General features: G+C 40.7%; 1 protein-coding gene across 1 annotated transcript; it reads right to left on the bottom strand.

Annotated features, from left to right (window-relative positions):
- Positions 1-3,792: 3,792 nt before the first annotated feature.
- LOC136099109 (sterile alpha motif domain-containing protein 9-like) lies at positions 3,793-13,070 on the bottom strand. Its single transcript, XM_065833068.2, has 3 exons — positions 12,987-13,070; positions 12,703-12,799; positions 3,793-9,294 (listed from the first exon to the last, which is right to left on the bottom strand). The coding sequence occupies exon 3, from the start codon at positions 9,291-9,293 to the stop codon at positions 4,509-4,511; it is 4,785 nt and encodes a 1,594-aa protein (XP_065689140.1). The 5' UTR covers position 9,294; positions 12,703-12,799; positions 12,987-13,070; the 3' UTR covers positions 3,793-4,508.
- Between the last annotated feature and the right edge of the window lie 2,188 nt (positions 13,071-15,258).

Raw genomic sequence — 15,258 nt, 5'->3', positions numbered from 1 at the left:
AGAAATGGCTGGAATCTCCTCTGATGCTGAGTATCTAGGAGATGTCCTCTGTGATTGCTTTCCCCAGGAACACATTTGGAATGGCACGATGCTAAAGTTGTCTTAGCCCTGTGTCCAGGATCCAGGAAGCTCTGTGACCAGCTGAGCATGGTTATTACTGTCAGGAGACCTCCAGGGATGCAACATGGCACAAATGATTTGACACACTTGGTTTGCCAGCTCTCAGTCTCCTCTATACTGCATCTACTGTGAGTGGCATCCAGACAGAAGGCTTGCACAGATCCCAGATTTTGGAGGAATGAGTGGGAAGAAAATATCTGGTTATTTCACAGACAGAGATGCAACACAAGAAAGCCGAGAAGAGTAAGAGACAGAAGGTGAAGGCAGTCCTTGCTGAGCAGCTTTGGTACAGTCTCTGTGGTTTCCAGACCAAACTACCTCCTCCATGCCATAATCCTTCAAATGAGCATGATTCCTTTGTACTTGTCTATAGTGCAGGAACAATGTCACATCTCGTGTGTGTGGAGAGTATGGTCACTCCACTTTGTTGCGACTTTGGTTATGGATACAGTCATGTGGGGCTGGTCCCAAGTTCGAAAGTTCCTTTGGAAATGATTTGCTTGCGGCCTTGTATAAATACAGCTAAACTGCTCCCTATGGCTCAGTATCTTTTTTTGCTTGAATCCTTCCTATGGTATGTTTTCACCCTCACTTCGTGCCCACCTCAAGCCCAGAGAACATTTTACTACCTTACTTTTTATCAGCTTCTTTGCAGCAGCCTTTTATCTATTAGAAGACAGCATGTCCTGCTCCATATTCACTTTTCCAGACAATCTCTTTGGTCTGTCCTACAGTCCCTGAGCTGGTGGCACATTCTAAGAGTCTTCAGCCCAGGAAGTTTTCCTGTAGGAAGTACAATCCCCTTCAGACACAGAGCTGAGAAACTTTGTACATTGTTAGAGTGTCTCAATCAGCTATCATGATTGCTAGTCTGCATGCCAGCAGCTGAACTTGTTCTTCTCTGCCCTGCCCCACTCTGACCCCTTGTGTGTTTTTTTTATTCCATTGAGCTTCTTCCTCTTGAGCGTCATGGCCCTCCATATCTGCCTCTTGTCTCATCACCTTTTGACATCTGTTTCTCAGTTCTTGTTCACTTTTGCCTAGACTAGACTCTGCTACTGTTCCTACCCCAAATCTTAGCAGCCATGCTCCACTCTGTTTCTCCTAAGGTCTTCTCAGCGGAAATTTTCCTGTCTGTTACCAGTTGTGAAGCCCCCTCCATGTTCTGTACTTCTAGTTCTGATTTTAGGCAGAGAAAGATGTGCAGTACTCCTAACTTCCACCTCCTAAATTCATTTTTACAAACCTTGCATTCCTCCAATAGAGGGTTCCTCAGCTCCTGTTCCTACACAGGAGTTCACAGTCCACAACCACTGCTTGGGCACAGCAGGGACCCTGGTTGCTCCATCAGCTGCTGAGATAGCATTGTAATGGTTCGTGAAAGTCAAACAGCCTCCTGGGCCTCCTCACCTCTCCTCCTCCTGCAGACCCAGATTTAGGTCCTGTACAATCAAGTTGTATCAGGTTGTCTCCTCCAGGTTTCTAGGCTTGGCAGGGACAGTGCAGGGCTGAGCTCTTAGCTTTGACTTCGCTCATTGCAGCCCAGACCTGCAACATCTGGGGCTGTCATCTGTGTATAGACTCTGCTGTTATAACATAATTTTGCATATGCCCATATATAAATGGCAGTCTTTTCAGGCCTTGAGACTTGATAAAATTAGGCTTGTCCTCACATTTGTGTTATGCACAAAACAGTCTCAACTTCGGGAGTTTTACTTAATTTATTGCCAATGAACATAAATGTTTAGTTGCTGATTAGGACATTGAGAAACTCAAAAGACAAACAACTGAACAAACACTTAGGGAGATGCCTTTCTTCTCCTTTCCCCATGTTCAGCTTCAGTCCAACACCTTGCTTTGTTTTCACCAATTCTCAGTCCTTGCCAATCCCCCTGCCAAGGCAACAGGACTGCAGCAGAGCAGGTTGATCTCAGCGTGTACGGGTATATTTTTATCGCTTCTTGCTTCTGATTCTATTGAAGTACTAGAGAGAGTGCAGAGGAGGGTGAAGAAGCTGGTGCGGGCCTGGAGCACAAGTCTGATGAGAAGCGGCTAAGGGAGCTGGGACTGTTCAGCCTGGAGAAAAGGAGGCTGAGGGGAGACCTTACCACTTTCTGTAATTACTCAAAAGGAGGTTGCAGCATGGAAGGTGTTGGTCTCTTCTCCCAAGTAGAAAGTGATAGGACAAGAGGAAATGGCCTCAAGTTGCGCCAGGGGAGGTTTAGATTGGATATTAGGAGAAAAATTCTTCCTGGAAAGGTTTGTAAGGCATTTGAACAGGCTGCCCAGGGCTGTGGTGGAGTCACCATCCCTGAAGGTGTTTAAAAGGCATTTAGATGAGACTCTTAGGGACATGATTTAGTGCTGGAATTAAGTTATGGTTGGACTCAATGATCCTGAGCGTCTCTTCCATCCAAAATGATTCCATGATTCTACTTCTCTGTTGCTCACTCCTTCTTGTTTTCTCTGTCTTGTTATGGGTTGCCCATGGCTGTCCCTGCCCTGGTGTGGGTTATCCCTTGACAGAAGTGTGTCTTCAGCCAAGCCCTAACAATGTCCCCCTCCACGTGTCTCCAACCACATCCTCCACCATTTCTCCTGCCCCTCACAGCTGCTGCTCTTTGTTAAACTTACCTGATTGCCATGGGCTCCCCGAATGGTGGCGGTTTGGCAGGTGATGGGGTGCTGGAATTGGCTGCGACCAGTGCAGGGCGGCTCCTGGCTTCCTGCCACGGGGCACACGGCAGCCCCCGCCACCACACCCTGCCCCTCTGCCCAATGTGCCACCTCATACAGCTCTGCTGAGTTTGGGCACATTAAAGTACTTGCCATTCTTAAATGTGACTAAGATGAAGACTGAAGGCTTCAGTTGCCATGAAGACACGGCAAGTTATTTGCTGTAAACAATTTTTTGCAAGGGTAGGTGCTTTAGTCATCAATAAATTGTATGGTGATATCCTGAGGACTAATCAGAACAAATAATGAATGATCATGAAAATTGATCCTACAGCACCCTATCTGAAATAAAAGTATAATGTTAGAAACAAATGGATACAAGTTAAAATGAAGTGTGCATTCTTTCCAAGAGAAATATATTTTGGCTAGAGTTAAAAAGCAGTCCAGATTATATAATAAAACTCCTTGTTTGTATTTACAACTAAAAGAAGAGCTGCACTAGAGCAGAATGGTCTGCTGCTTTGTTCTTTTCCTTTTTGTCAATTTTTTTTAACTAATCTGTTGAGATGTCAGCTGTTTTGGCCTGCCTCCTTGGCTGATGCAGAGAACAAAGGAGAGCAAAGGAGACTTTGTGGGGTGATGAGCCATCCTGCAGACAGTTAATTGCATTGAACTCCTCTGGTTTTCATGAATCATATGCACACAGTGCAAAGTGCAACACTTTGCACCCTTCGGACAGTAGTAACCTCTTGTTTCTGGTGCTTTGCACCAATGTGTTTTCCATTTTTGGAATATTAATTGTGTCTGAACATAGCAGTTTTATACACATGAGGAAGCTAATGCAACGAATGACCAATTTAAGCATTTAAATTGCCTATTTTTGCGAGGAAAAAAGTTGTCAAGAAATCTATCACTGGAAGAAACTAATGGAATTTATAAGGAAAGGAATGACCAAACTGGATCAATTTTATGTAAAGCAGAAGCAGACTCACCACAAAAGAATAAAATCTATTTAATATGGACATAAAATATCAACTGGTGTGTGCTTTTACAGTACAGCAGAAAATAGTGGTATCTTTAATAATCAACAGCTTGGCTATTAATACAGGCCCATATACAAATGTATTATATTATTCAAGCATGTACAATAATAACAGAGAAAAAATGCTGCTTTGTAACTGAATGGCCTTTCACATTACCCTTGTGCCAAGATAACAGCAGACACAATGGAGCATCAGGAAACATTACATAATACATGTTTTCTAACATACAATCCTTGTTCATGCATTACTTATAGAAGAGTAGGAAAATTGTGGCGAGACATCCATAATTATAAGCAATGGCAAAAGAGCAAGCAAGATAGTAGGGTTCTTAATAGTGATGGCATTTAAAGACAACATTTTCAAAATATTATTTTTATAGTTATATTTTTTTTCTTAATATTTTTTTTTTTTAAATTTCTCTTGTTATCAACTGAAGAACTCTGAGTAGTAGTGACCAGTGCACAGGACTAACTGCACGAACATTTCAGTTTGCCTCACTGTCCAAACAATAGTTATGACAGTAGAGAGACAATTCTGCATGGGACTGAAAGACTAACATAGTGAGGAAGGAAATAAAATGAATGGCCTCAGGTTGTCATTTGCAATTGTTGACGAAAAAACCCCCAACACCAAATCAAAAAAAGCCTCATAGCTGAGAAACTGCAATACCTATTGTTTTAATGACAGACTTTGTATGTTGTATGCCAGGAGACCAGCAATGGAAAATGCAAGGTAAAAAGACACTCTTTCTATGTTTGGGCCATTTTTCGATAGGCATAAGGAATCAGGCTGCACTGGTATCCTAAAGGTTTCATTGCTGCCATAGTCTATGTAGATAACCTTACCCTCAGCTCTTCCATGCAAAGGAAGCAAAAGATCTTGGACAGCCTGTTCCTTCCAGATCTTACCATTCTGCCAGAGAGAATTCAATTGCTGTTCTGAAAGTGAACTAAAAAGCTGATCTATTTTTCCTTTGTGAACAAATCTGTCCAGGCCATCACCTCTTGCCAGATAGAAAAGAGCCAGAGGCTGCCTGAAATGATGGAGGGTTCCATAGAGCTCTTTGGAAGACTCATTTAAGCGCCTAATAAAGGTTTCCATTTTCCTAGAATCTTCATTTAGTTGTTTTACATTTTGGGGCCAGAACAACAGAGACGCTAGGAAGAAAGGCTCTACACACTGTGAAGTTGGTTTCAGTTCTTCTAAAACACTTAGAAGCAGACTTCTCAGCTCCTTAGAACGATGTAAATGAGTGGATTTAGGTTTAATGCAGTTCAGGACAACATTTGCCAAAATCAAATTCTGTTTGTCTTTCAGAGTTGCTTGTGCATTCTCCTCACACAAAAAAGTATACGCCTCTACTATGTCTTCTATTTCTCTGCCAGCATTTCCATGATTTCTGTGAAGGTATTCCAAAATGCCAGAAAATGAGTCTGCTTTGAAAGCCTCCAAAGTGTCCCTGTATGCTTCTGTATGCTGAGACATCGGCCAATTTGAGACCTGTTTACTTTTCAGCTGCTCAAAACTGAAATCACAAAATATTTCTTTATATTTGGTAAAACGTTCTTGAAGCTTCTCATACAATTTTGCTTCTACAACTTCTTTTTCACTCATCTGTGTTTTGAAAAACACAAAATAGTCTTCAAAAAAGTCAAATGCCCTTTTCAACCGTGATCGTAAACTACATAAAAAGCTGGAATAACATTTAACAGTCTTGAACATTTCACTCTCTGTGTTAAGGTTATCTACATTCAAAACACTATTTCCTGATAGATACTTTGTCATAATTTTTCTACACAATAAGTCCTTTTTGCTGAAAAATGGAACACGCCAAAGGATATCAATAACATGAAGACCAGTTTCTATCTCTCCCCAATAACCAGCAGTATTGAATGTTTGAAACTTTCTTTTAAACTTCTGATGCTGCAAATATCGCTCATTGTTTGCATTTTCAGCTTGCTGCTGAGATTCTCTGAAAGCTTGTGCAGCATTCTCAGCAAGCTCTAGCAAAAATTTCAATTGCTCAGGCGTCAGGTCTGCAGTCTCTGCTTTGTGCTCCATGTGGTATCTTAGCTCACTTTTGAAGACCTGACCAAGTGTATCTGATATGAATGAATTGTGTTGTGCTTTTTGTTTGGCTGCTTTGGCCCAGTATAATGCAGAGTCAAAATTCCTTTCTTTAATGTACAAGTATCTTGCTAAGGCTTGGCAAATGTAGCCATCTTGGTCAAATCTGGCAGATGCTTGTTTTAACACACATTCCACTTTACCACGTTTCTCTTCCTTGTGAATGGCTTCAATTAAGGGGGAAAACAATGTGTCTGACTCATCGCCATGTTCCTTGTGCTGTCTAGTAATCAGCAGGGTTCGTATATCACGAATAAGTTTGTCTTGCTTTAATGAAGTCTTATAAAATAAATCTTCTTTCAGTAACTGCAACGTAAGTTCACTTTTAGGCAAGCCATAGGTTAGTTTCAGTTCTGTTAGGCAGTGAGATGCTATCAGTCGGTGAATGATACGAAGACCTTTGTAACTCCTGTATTCATGGACCTGATCATATATTAGAATATTGGAACAAATTCCCATATTTTCTATCAATTTATCTTTAATGTAGCCAATCTCTTGAGAATTAATTCCTAAGAATTCTTCACATAATGATATTGAAATTGTAGATGTTCCCACATATGAGTTCAACAGTGTTAGAAAGCAAAAAAGTTGTGCTGGTTTAGAGGTGGTATTCAAGTTATGCAAGGTATTTTTTACCACTTTTTCTATGTACTGTGGATCAAAGTTTCTCTTCATAATCATAAATGAATAAAAATTGTCAGGATTTGAATGCTCCTTTTCAATTTCTTTTAGTTTCTGATCAAAGGCCCTTTGCTCTTTTACAGAAAGCATCTGTTTTAAGGAAATACTATTCAAGGAACTGATTGTTGAACTTTCATCAGGATTTTGAGATCTCATACAGTTTAGAATGATCACTAAAGGAGTTACATACTGGATGCATTTTTCTGTTATAGCTGCCTGAATTTCTTTCTGAAGAAAATAGACATTTTCTTGCTCTTCAAAATCATCCACAAGAAGTAACACTGGTAAATATCCTGTGTTGTCGTCTGCTCCACAGGTGAGTAAAGTTGTCAGCTGTCTTCCAAAATCACTTGACTTGTTTTTCAGAACAGCACATCTGAATTGCTTCCGGAGATCCCAAAGGATATGCATAGCTAATGTCGTCCCACCACAGCCTGGGTGGTGGTAAAGGTTGATAATTTTTACAGGTGATTGATGAGGACTCTTAGATGAAGACACAATTAGGTTCTCAAGCTTTTCATAACTGTCCCTTCTGATAAAATCTGAAGTATAATTTTCAGAAGAAAAATAGAAATTCCACCACGATACTTTACCACCTCGATAAAAATCTTCTTCCCGCTTTTTCAGGAAATTTCTAAATTTATCTTTATCCTTCTCTATTCCTGTGTCTTTGCATTCATTTTCACAAAGTATTTCCAGTGCTGCCATCAGGTCTTCATGCTTCTTTAGAAGAACAGTAGAATGACCAACAGAAGGCAGAAGTCTTTCAGAAGACTGTGTCACTGATTTCAACTTTGTAATGGTACCGTTTACCATTTGCAGGGTTAAATTAGAAACACATTTGTTTGAAATTTCTTCCTCACTAATGCTTCTAGCATGCAGAAGATCTTTCCATCGCTGGTATGTACCTGCACCAATGCAAATGCTGACTATATGTTCTAGTCCCTTTAATTCTTGGTAAAATGTCACAAAAGTCTCAGCAAGGGGATCCCCTGGACTTTCCACTTTGGAAAGCAAAAGAAACATTATTAAAAACTTTCCATTCTGCTTGACATCTTTGTGTAAAAGAAATGAAATCATTTTTCTGACACCAGCAGCTCTGTCTCGTTGCCATGAAGTGGGATCTAATGGTGGTTCGTTATTGCCTTTGAAGTCTGATCCACCATTGCAGAAAATCCAGTTGGTTTCCTGATGAAGTTTCAGCTTCTCAACGTGTTCAGAAACTGAACCCACCTTGTTGTCATAATGATCTGGGAAGTAAAGTTTGGCATTTCGATTTTCTTTGTAAGTCTTGAACACACCATTCGTTTCTGATTCAAAATCGAAGTCAAGCACAGCAAACCATTTTATTTCCTGTAAAAAGTCTAAGTGTGAAGTTTGACTTGGGTGGCACTTGTTTGTTACCAAAATGTAGTAGTCATAATAAGAGCTATCTAGTGAGTCCTTGTTACCTGTGAGCAGACTAACTAGCTTTAGACCTTCATTCATTGACCTCTTTTGCTTCAGTTTATATTCTTCCTCTGCTCTTTTACGAGAATCTGCTAAAGATGTCAAGTTACCTTTAAAAGTTTCAAAATCTTTTGTATTTAGAATATTTCTGGAACTAGCTCCATCCCGGATGAAGACAGCTTTTTTCCCACTCTTACTCATATATTCATACGTATTTGTACAGAAATATCTTGTATCACAAATGCAGTGTTTGGGAACCACATCTATTTCAATAACAAACCTATGTGATGGACTTCCATTTTGTAATAATACTTCCACAAATCTAGGTTGTCTAATGCAAGCTTTTGCGATGCTGGTGTATGGTTCAGAAAAGTACTTTTCAATGGATTTTTTAAAATGGTCAATGTATGCTTCTTTCCTGGTAACTTCTACCCCTTCAATTTCCCCATGTGGATTGTCACGTACTCCAAAATGAATAGTGCCATTTGTGCGGGAGTTCATGCAGGCTGCAGCAAATTTAAAGACTTCATTGCTAAATTTCATCATTATATCCTCTTCTTGTGCCTTGTCTGTGTTGGTAAATAATTTGAATTCATGTGCTGGATCAATGAGATTAAGTGGCCCTGTTTCAGGGACATTAAGAATATCGTGCTGTATGTATCGACTACCATCACTGAAATTATCAAAAGGATATGGCATACACATTTTTCCAGTTGGGTGCTGGCTGCTCGACAATGGTGTGTCTGATCCATTCTCTTTGTCAGCTGACTCCATTGCTTTTTTGCCTTCTGTGGGCTCTGTTTTAGAATCCTGCAGTATACTGGAATTAAATGAGCCATGTTTCTTCTTGCACTCTGTCTTTGCAATGTCTCCATCTTCTCCTTCTCCATCCAGACTCTGTCCAGTGCCTTCTTGTTCCACAGCCTGGTTTGAACCTTTAGCTACAATGTCATGCTTTTCCCGGAAATGCATTATTTGAAGAGCAGGCCCATGAGGTATGTCCATATCCACAAAATCTGCTTTAGTCATCAATTTCAAAGTAAAACCAGTCACTTCTTGGTTAAACAGGATTTCTGCATATTTCTGGTCAATCTTAACAACTTCAGTTGCCCAGTGTTTGACTTCCTCTTTTGTCCACTCTTCAATAGGCTGATATGAATGTGATTTCTCATTTTTTTCAGTGTTTGTATTTTCCATTCTTTAAGGAAAAACAAAACAATTACGAAACAAGTGATTTATAATAGCCTACTACTACATATTTCCTTGCTAACCATTTATTTATTCAGTAGTGTGATGTCATATGAAATACAATAGTTCAATTAGGGGACATCATGGGAATGTGAAGTAAGATCATATTTAAGGCAGTAGCTACTTACAAGAGACAGATTTATTACAGAACGATTTTATTTGGTTTAAAAACACTTCTGTAGCGGACACTACATGAAAATTGTGACTGATACCTATTTGTGATCTTTTGGACACCTATTCGTGTTTGTATGGGCCATCCAACGATTAAAAAAATAGTCATAGAATCATAGAAGATCTTGATTTGCAGGGGACACATGAGGATCATCAGGTCCAACTCCAGACTCCACATAGGACAACCTAAAAGTTAAACCATGTATCTAAGAGCATTGTCCAAACACTTCTTGGACACTGTCAGGCTTGGAGCCATGACCACTTTCCTGGGGAGCTGGTTCTGGTACTTGACTAACCTCTCAGTGAAGAACTTTTTCCTAATATTCAATGTGAACTTCCCCAGATGCAGCTTTAAGCCATTCCCTTGTGTCCTATTGCTAGACACTAAACAGAAGAGGTCAGCACCTTCCTCTCTGCTCCCTCTCATGAAGAGTTTGCAGTCAGCAACAAGGTCATCTCTCAGTCTCCCCTTTTGTAAGTTCAACAAACCTAGTATCCTCAGATGCTCCTCTTAAGTCAAGCCCTCTAGTCCTTTCACCATCTTTTTCCCCCTCCTTTGGACACATTTTAATATTTTATATTTTTATATTGTGGAGCCCAAGACTGCAAGTGGTACTTGAGGTGAGGCCACATCACTGCTGACTACAGTGGGACAATCACTTCTTTTTGCCAGTTTGCTATACTGTGCCTGACACACTCAAGGATACGGTTGGCCTTTGTGGCACAGTGTTGACTCTTATTGCATTTATCATCAACCAAAACTCCCAGATCCCATTCTGCAGAGCTGCACTCCAGCCTCTTATCCTCCAATCTATATGTACATCCAGAATTACACTATCCCAGGTGCAGAATCTGACATTTGTCCTCATTAAATTTCATATAGTTGGTGACTGCACAGCATTCTAATCTATCAAGATCTCTCTGTAAAGCCTCTCAATCAATGGCTCCTCCTAATTTAGTATTATTGGAAAACTAGCTTAGTGTGTGCTCAGCTCCTGTGTCCGGGTCTTTGATGAAACACTGAAAAGAACTAGCCCTAAAACTGAGCCCTGGAGTACACCACTAGCGATGACCACCAGCCTGGCTTGTACCAGGAATATATGGCCAGCAGGACTGGGGAAGTGATCGACCCCCTGTACTCAGCACTGGTGAGGCCACACCTTGAATCCTCTGTTCAGTTTTGGGCCCCTTACTACAAGAACAACATTGAGGTGCTGGAGAGAGTTCAGAGAAGGAGAACAAAGCTGGTGAGTGGTCTGGTGAACAAGTCTGATGAGGAGTGGCTGGAGGAACTGGGGCTGTTTAGCCTGGAGAAAAGGAGGCTGAGGGGAGACCTTATCACTGTCTACAACTACCTGAAAGGAGGTTGTAGAATGGAGGGTGTTGGTCTCTTCTCCCAAGTAGCAAGTGATAGCACCAGAGGAAATGGCCTCAAGATGCACCAGAGGAGGTTTAGATTGGATATTAGGAAAAATTTCTTCCTGGAAAGGGTTGTCAGGCATTGGAACAGGCTGCCCAGGGAAGTGGTGGAGTCACCATCCCTGGAGAAGTGTAAAAGGTGTTTAGACAAGGTTCTTAGGGACATGGTTTAGAGGTGGACTTGGCAGTGTTAGGTTAACAGTTGGACTCAATTATATTATAGGTCTTTTCCAAATAAAACAATTCTGTGATTCTACAATTTACAATAATGCTTTAAGTCCAATCCTTCAGCCAATTGTTCAGCCATTCTGTTGTGTACATGTCACAAATGGTTCTCATTAAGTTTCCAGTTTGAAGAAGCAAAACCAACTGCAAACAGAAATCCTGTCTTTTTTTTTACCCCAGATGTGGTTAGGTACAGAATTTGCTGGAGTAACACTGCAAAGAGATGTTGGGGTGGAAAGATACTGCTGTGATTACTTAGCTGTTGCTATTGCAAATGAAGAGAATTTTTTTTCCATATTACTTTTACCTTCTGTGTTCACTAAGGTTTCTCAAATTAAAGTTCAGCAGCATTTGTGGAGATAAGTGACAAGAAGAAGAGCATCTTACAATCCACTTGGTCTTAGTACATGTGGACTTTTTGCAAAAGCTTTAAAGAAATAAACACAATAATATAATTCCCCTTAATAGTGTCTAATTTACTTTATCTTCTCACTCCCTTTGAGAGAATTACATTAATTCATCTGCAATTTTTACTTTATGGAATTGCACTCAGCTACAGCTGTGGCATTAGTGGTAACAGTCTCCTCCCTGCACCTTTTCTTATTCAGAGCAGGTGTTCCTGAGACAAAATAACTTCTTAGATTTTTCTTCAGTGAAATATTGCTTTGTGAAGAAACACTTGGTTATTTAAGCTTTCCTCAACCTGTTTTTTTATTTTCTAAACTGTAATCTGTAATGAGAAGCAACAGTAAAAATCTCTTATAGCTAACGCAGGAAAACCTTTGACCAAGCTGCCTCCTGACTTAACCAAGGAACCATGAGAGCAGAGAAAAAAGTGGAGCTGCAGTTGCACTTTCTCTTCACAGACTCTCCCTTCTAGTTTTGTAAAATGCTGCTGTGGCAAGCACATATTGTGAAAAAATGGGAGTGCAGGGTTAAATAAACGCAATGTTTTTTTCTGTGATAGAAGTAGCTATCGTATTCACCAGTAACTCCGCCCAGGTTATCTAAAAGCTGGGAAAAGAAACTGAAACTAAAGCACTTTGCTCGGAGACAATGTTCAACCCAGCAATGCAAAAGTACGATTTTAATCACCACCAAGCTTATACTTTTTAATAGATGCACAACTTACTCCTAATACAAAGGCAAACATGTTTAGGTCCTTAAAACATTTCGTCCATGTTTTACTGTTTAGAACCCCCCTAATGAGATAAAGCTTCAGAATGGGATACTTTCATTTCCTAGGTTTGACACAGTGTTTCTCTGTCTCATCTCGCTGGCGAGTTAATGATTCTGGCTGACTGAAATATTCAAAGATGTCCTTTTCCAACATTAAACAACTCCACTGTATTATTTCTGCAGAATAATTTGAGGGGATATTCTTTCAGATTATTTCACTGCAAACTCATAACAATCACTTTTCATGTATGGACATTTGACAGATTTGAAGTAATGTCTCAAAGGAAAAAAAAAAAGGTATGAGACTAAGCCATCATGTCTTCATAAAATATTCCATCCTAGAAGTAAATATGCAGGTACTTACTGTAATTGTTCTGTAGGTTGTTTTCCTATAGTTGTTCAAGACATGTATTTTGTTCAAGCAGGAAACCCAACAGCTAAAATTCAGCTGAATTGTTCTTCTAAAGTATGGGGAGGGAAAAAACAACGAAACTAAAATGAGTTTATAAACTTCTAACAGAAGTCTGGAGTCAGAAATAGTAGGAAGGAAAGAGCATCCATAGACATATGGTTAGCTTTTCCCTGTGGTGAATACACACCACTAGAGGAGAGAAATGACAGTGCCTGTTAGAGAATGTTATTCCTTACCTCTTTCTTGCATGCTTCTAACTGATCGTTCCAAAACTGTGTCTAAATGCTGCAGACTGGGCAATTCAGAACCTGGGTGTTGCAGAAAAATAGGAGGAAATGCTTGCAGGATGTTTGGGAGGTTCTATCGCTCTCCTCCCCTTTCGCTGGCTCTTTAACCAATCAAAGTTGCTTCTGGTTTGCCTCTTCATGACTGTCTGCCTGGGAAACCATTTTTCTCTTAGGAAAATGATGAAAGAATTCTGTTCTAGGATACCTTTCTTAAAACACTTTCACAGCACTGTCTTGAGCTGCTATCCAGAAGCTTGAGCAATTAGGAAGAACCACCTGAGCAATACTTGGCTAATAAAATGCAATTAATTAGATATATGGTCTTAAACCAGCAGAACTTTTCTGGAATGAGGGGAGGAAAAGGAAGATAGTACAGGACATGCTTTTGAGAAGTGTGAGTATTCTTCAACATATGCACTTTTGAGTAGTCAGGCTTACTGACTTGCTCCTCATGGTTGCTTGATTTCCCACACTGCAAGTATGTTAGTTTATTCTTGGTCTCCTTCCTTGCAGCAACCAGCTAGTTTGATTTGCAGTGTAGCTTTGGTATAGCTCTGTGGACAGTTTACTCCAGAAATGTTTTCCCTCAGGCAGTGCACTCATCTTGCACCCTACCATCCTCCAGCGTGCAGGGAACAAGCTTTATGTTGTAATACTCTGCTGTTGACTGCTGCTACTTCCAATGTTTCACAGTACCGACACTGATCTTACCATACCCTACTCCACTGACCATTGCCGTTACCTTGTTCTTTCATCCTTTGCGCTTGACTGTCTTGACCATGATAAGCAGTAGGCATCTGAGGAAGATAATGATGACCATAAAAATACTTTTGTTTAGAAAGGTGGTAGCAAGAGTGCTCGCACTAGCAGTTGTGTGTCCAGTCTCACAGATGAAGAGATTGAAAATCCTTGTATTGGGTGTAAGGACCTACACTGGAGCAGTTCACGAAGGACTGCAGTGTGTGGGAAGGACTCAAGCTGGGAAAGGGGAAAAGTGTGAGAAAGAAAGAGCAGCAGAGAGGAACAGCTATGGATTGACCCAACTTATGAACCAATGACAGTCCCCCATTCCTCAGCCCCCTGCACCACTTTGGGTGTTGGAGCGACGAAGATGAAGAGTTGGGAAAGAAGGAGTGAAGTTGAGCCTGGGAAAATGGAGTAGGGTGGGGGGGAAGTTGCAGTTTTTTTCCTTGTTTCTCACCATCCAACTCTATTTCAATTGGCAATTAATTAAATCAATTTTTTCCAAATCAAGTCTGTTTTGCCCATAATGGTAACTGGTAAGTTGTCTCCCTGTCTTTTTCTTGATGCAGGAGCTTTAGCATCTTATTTTCTTCCCTATCCTGCTGAGGAGGGGGAGTGAGAGGGTGGCTGGGTGGCCACCTGGCAGCTGACAAAGGTCAACCGACTACAATCCTTCAGAATGATATCTGTTCTGAAAAGAGCTGGGTGAGGTCACCAGGACACTGCAAGTTTTAGAGACCAAACAGCATCTCCAGATGTCACAAAGCCAGCTGTGGAAAAGCCAGCATCTCTTCCAGTTGTTGATGCTGAACCTACAGGACTTTCTATCATTATATGCTTCCCTGTGTACTTTAGCTCTGTGTATTTCTTATGTCCTGGCATACAACCATCTGCTATTGCAAAAATATACTACTACTTGTTGAATCCCTAGTTGCTGCACTTTTCAGTAATGCATCCACAGCAGATAGAATAGTATGGCTGTATATGAAACACTCCTGTATATTCTCATTTCAGGGCAAAGGGATAAGAACTAATGCTTGATGTGATGCAATAAAACCATCACCTTTCCAGGCTATGGTGCAAGTCTGACATAATTTTAAGCATTCTGGTATGAAACATTATAAGAAATAATAATACTGTTTTTGACTCAGCACGTGGGACTTGGAGTAGGCCAAGTGCCGTGAAGTGCAGCATCTTCTTTAGATGCCACTGACCATGAGCACTGTGGATGTGAACCTCTGTGGCACCTTTTTGCCTGGGGAGCGTGACTGCTTTCCCTGGCAGGTGCCTTTGTTTATAGAGGCATCGCCTTCTTCCCTGGAGAACACTGCAGTTTTCTCCCTGTAGCTGTGTGTGCTGGCTGAGACAGCTGGTTACTCCTCATCTGTAGGAATCCAAGCAATGCCAAAATTGAGCTGTTGCCTCAGAGAGCCTGTTGAGTTTTCCTGGCTTCATCCCAGTTTATAGGGTCACAGCT

Source organism: Patagioenas fasciata, chromosome 2, assembly GCF_037038585.1.
Source record: "Patagioenas fasciata isolate bPatFas1 chromosome 2, bPatFas1.hap1, whole genome shotgun sequence".
NCBI classification, from domain to species: domain Eukaryota; kingdom Metazoa; phylum Chordata; class Aves; order Columbiformes; family Columbidae; genus Patagioenas; species Patagioenas fasciata.
Note: the sequence above shows the minus strand (reverse complement) of the source record. Positions and strands in the feature narration are given on the sequence as shown.

Excerpts from the sequence above, each read along its gene's own strand:
- LOC136099109 (XM_065833068.2), bottom strand. The coding sequence starts at position 9,293 with ATGGAAAATACAAACACTGAAAAAAATGAGAAATCACATTCATATCAG.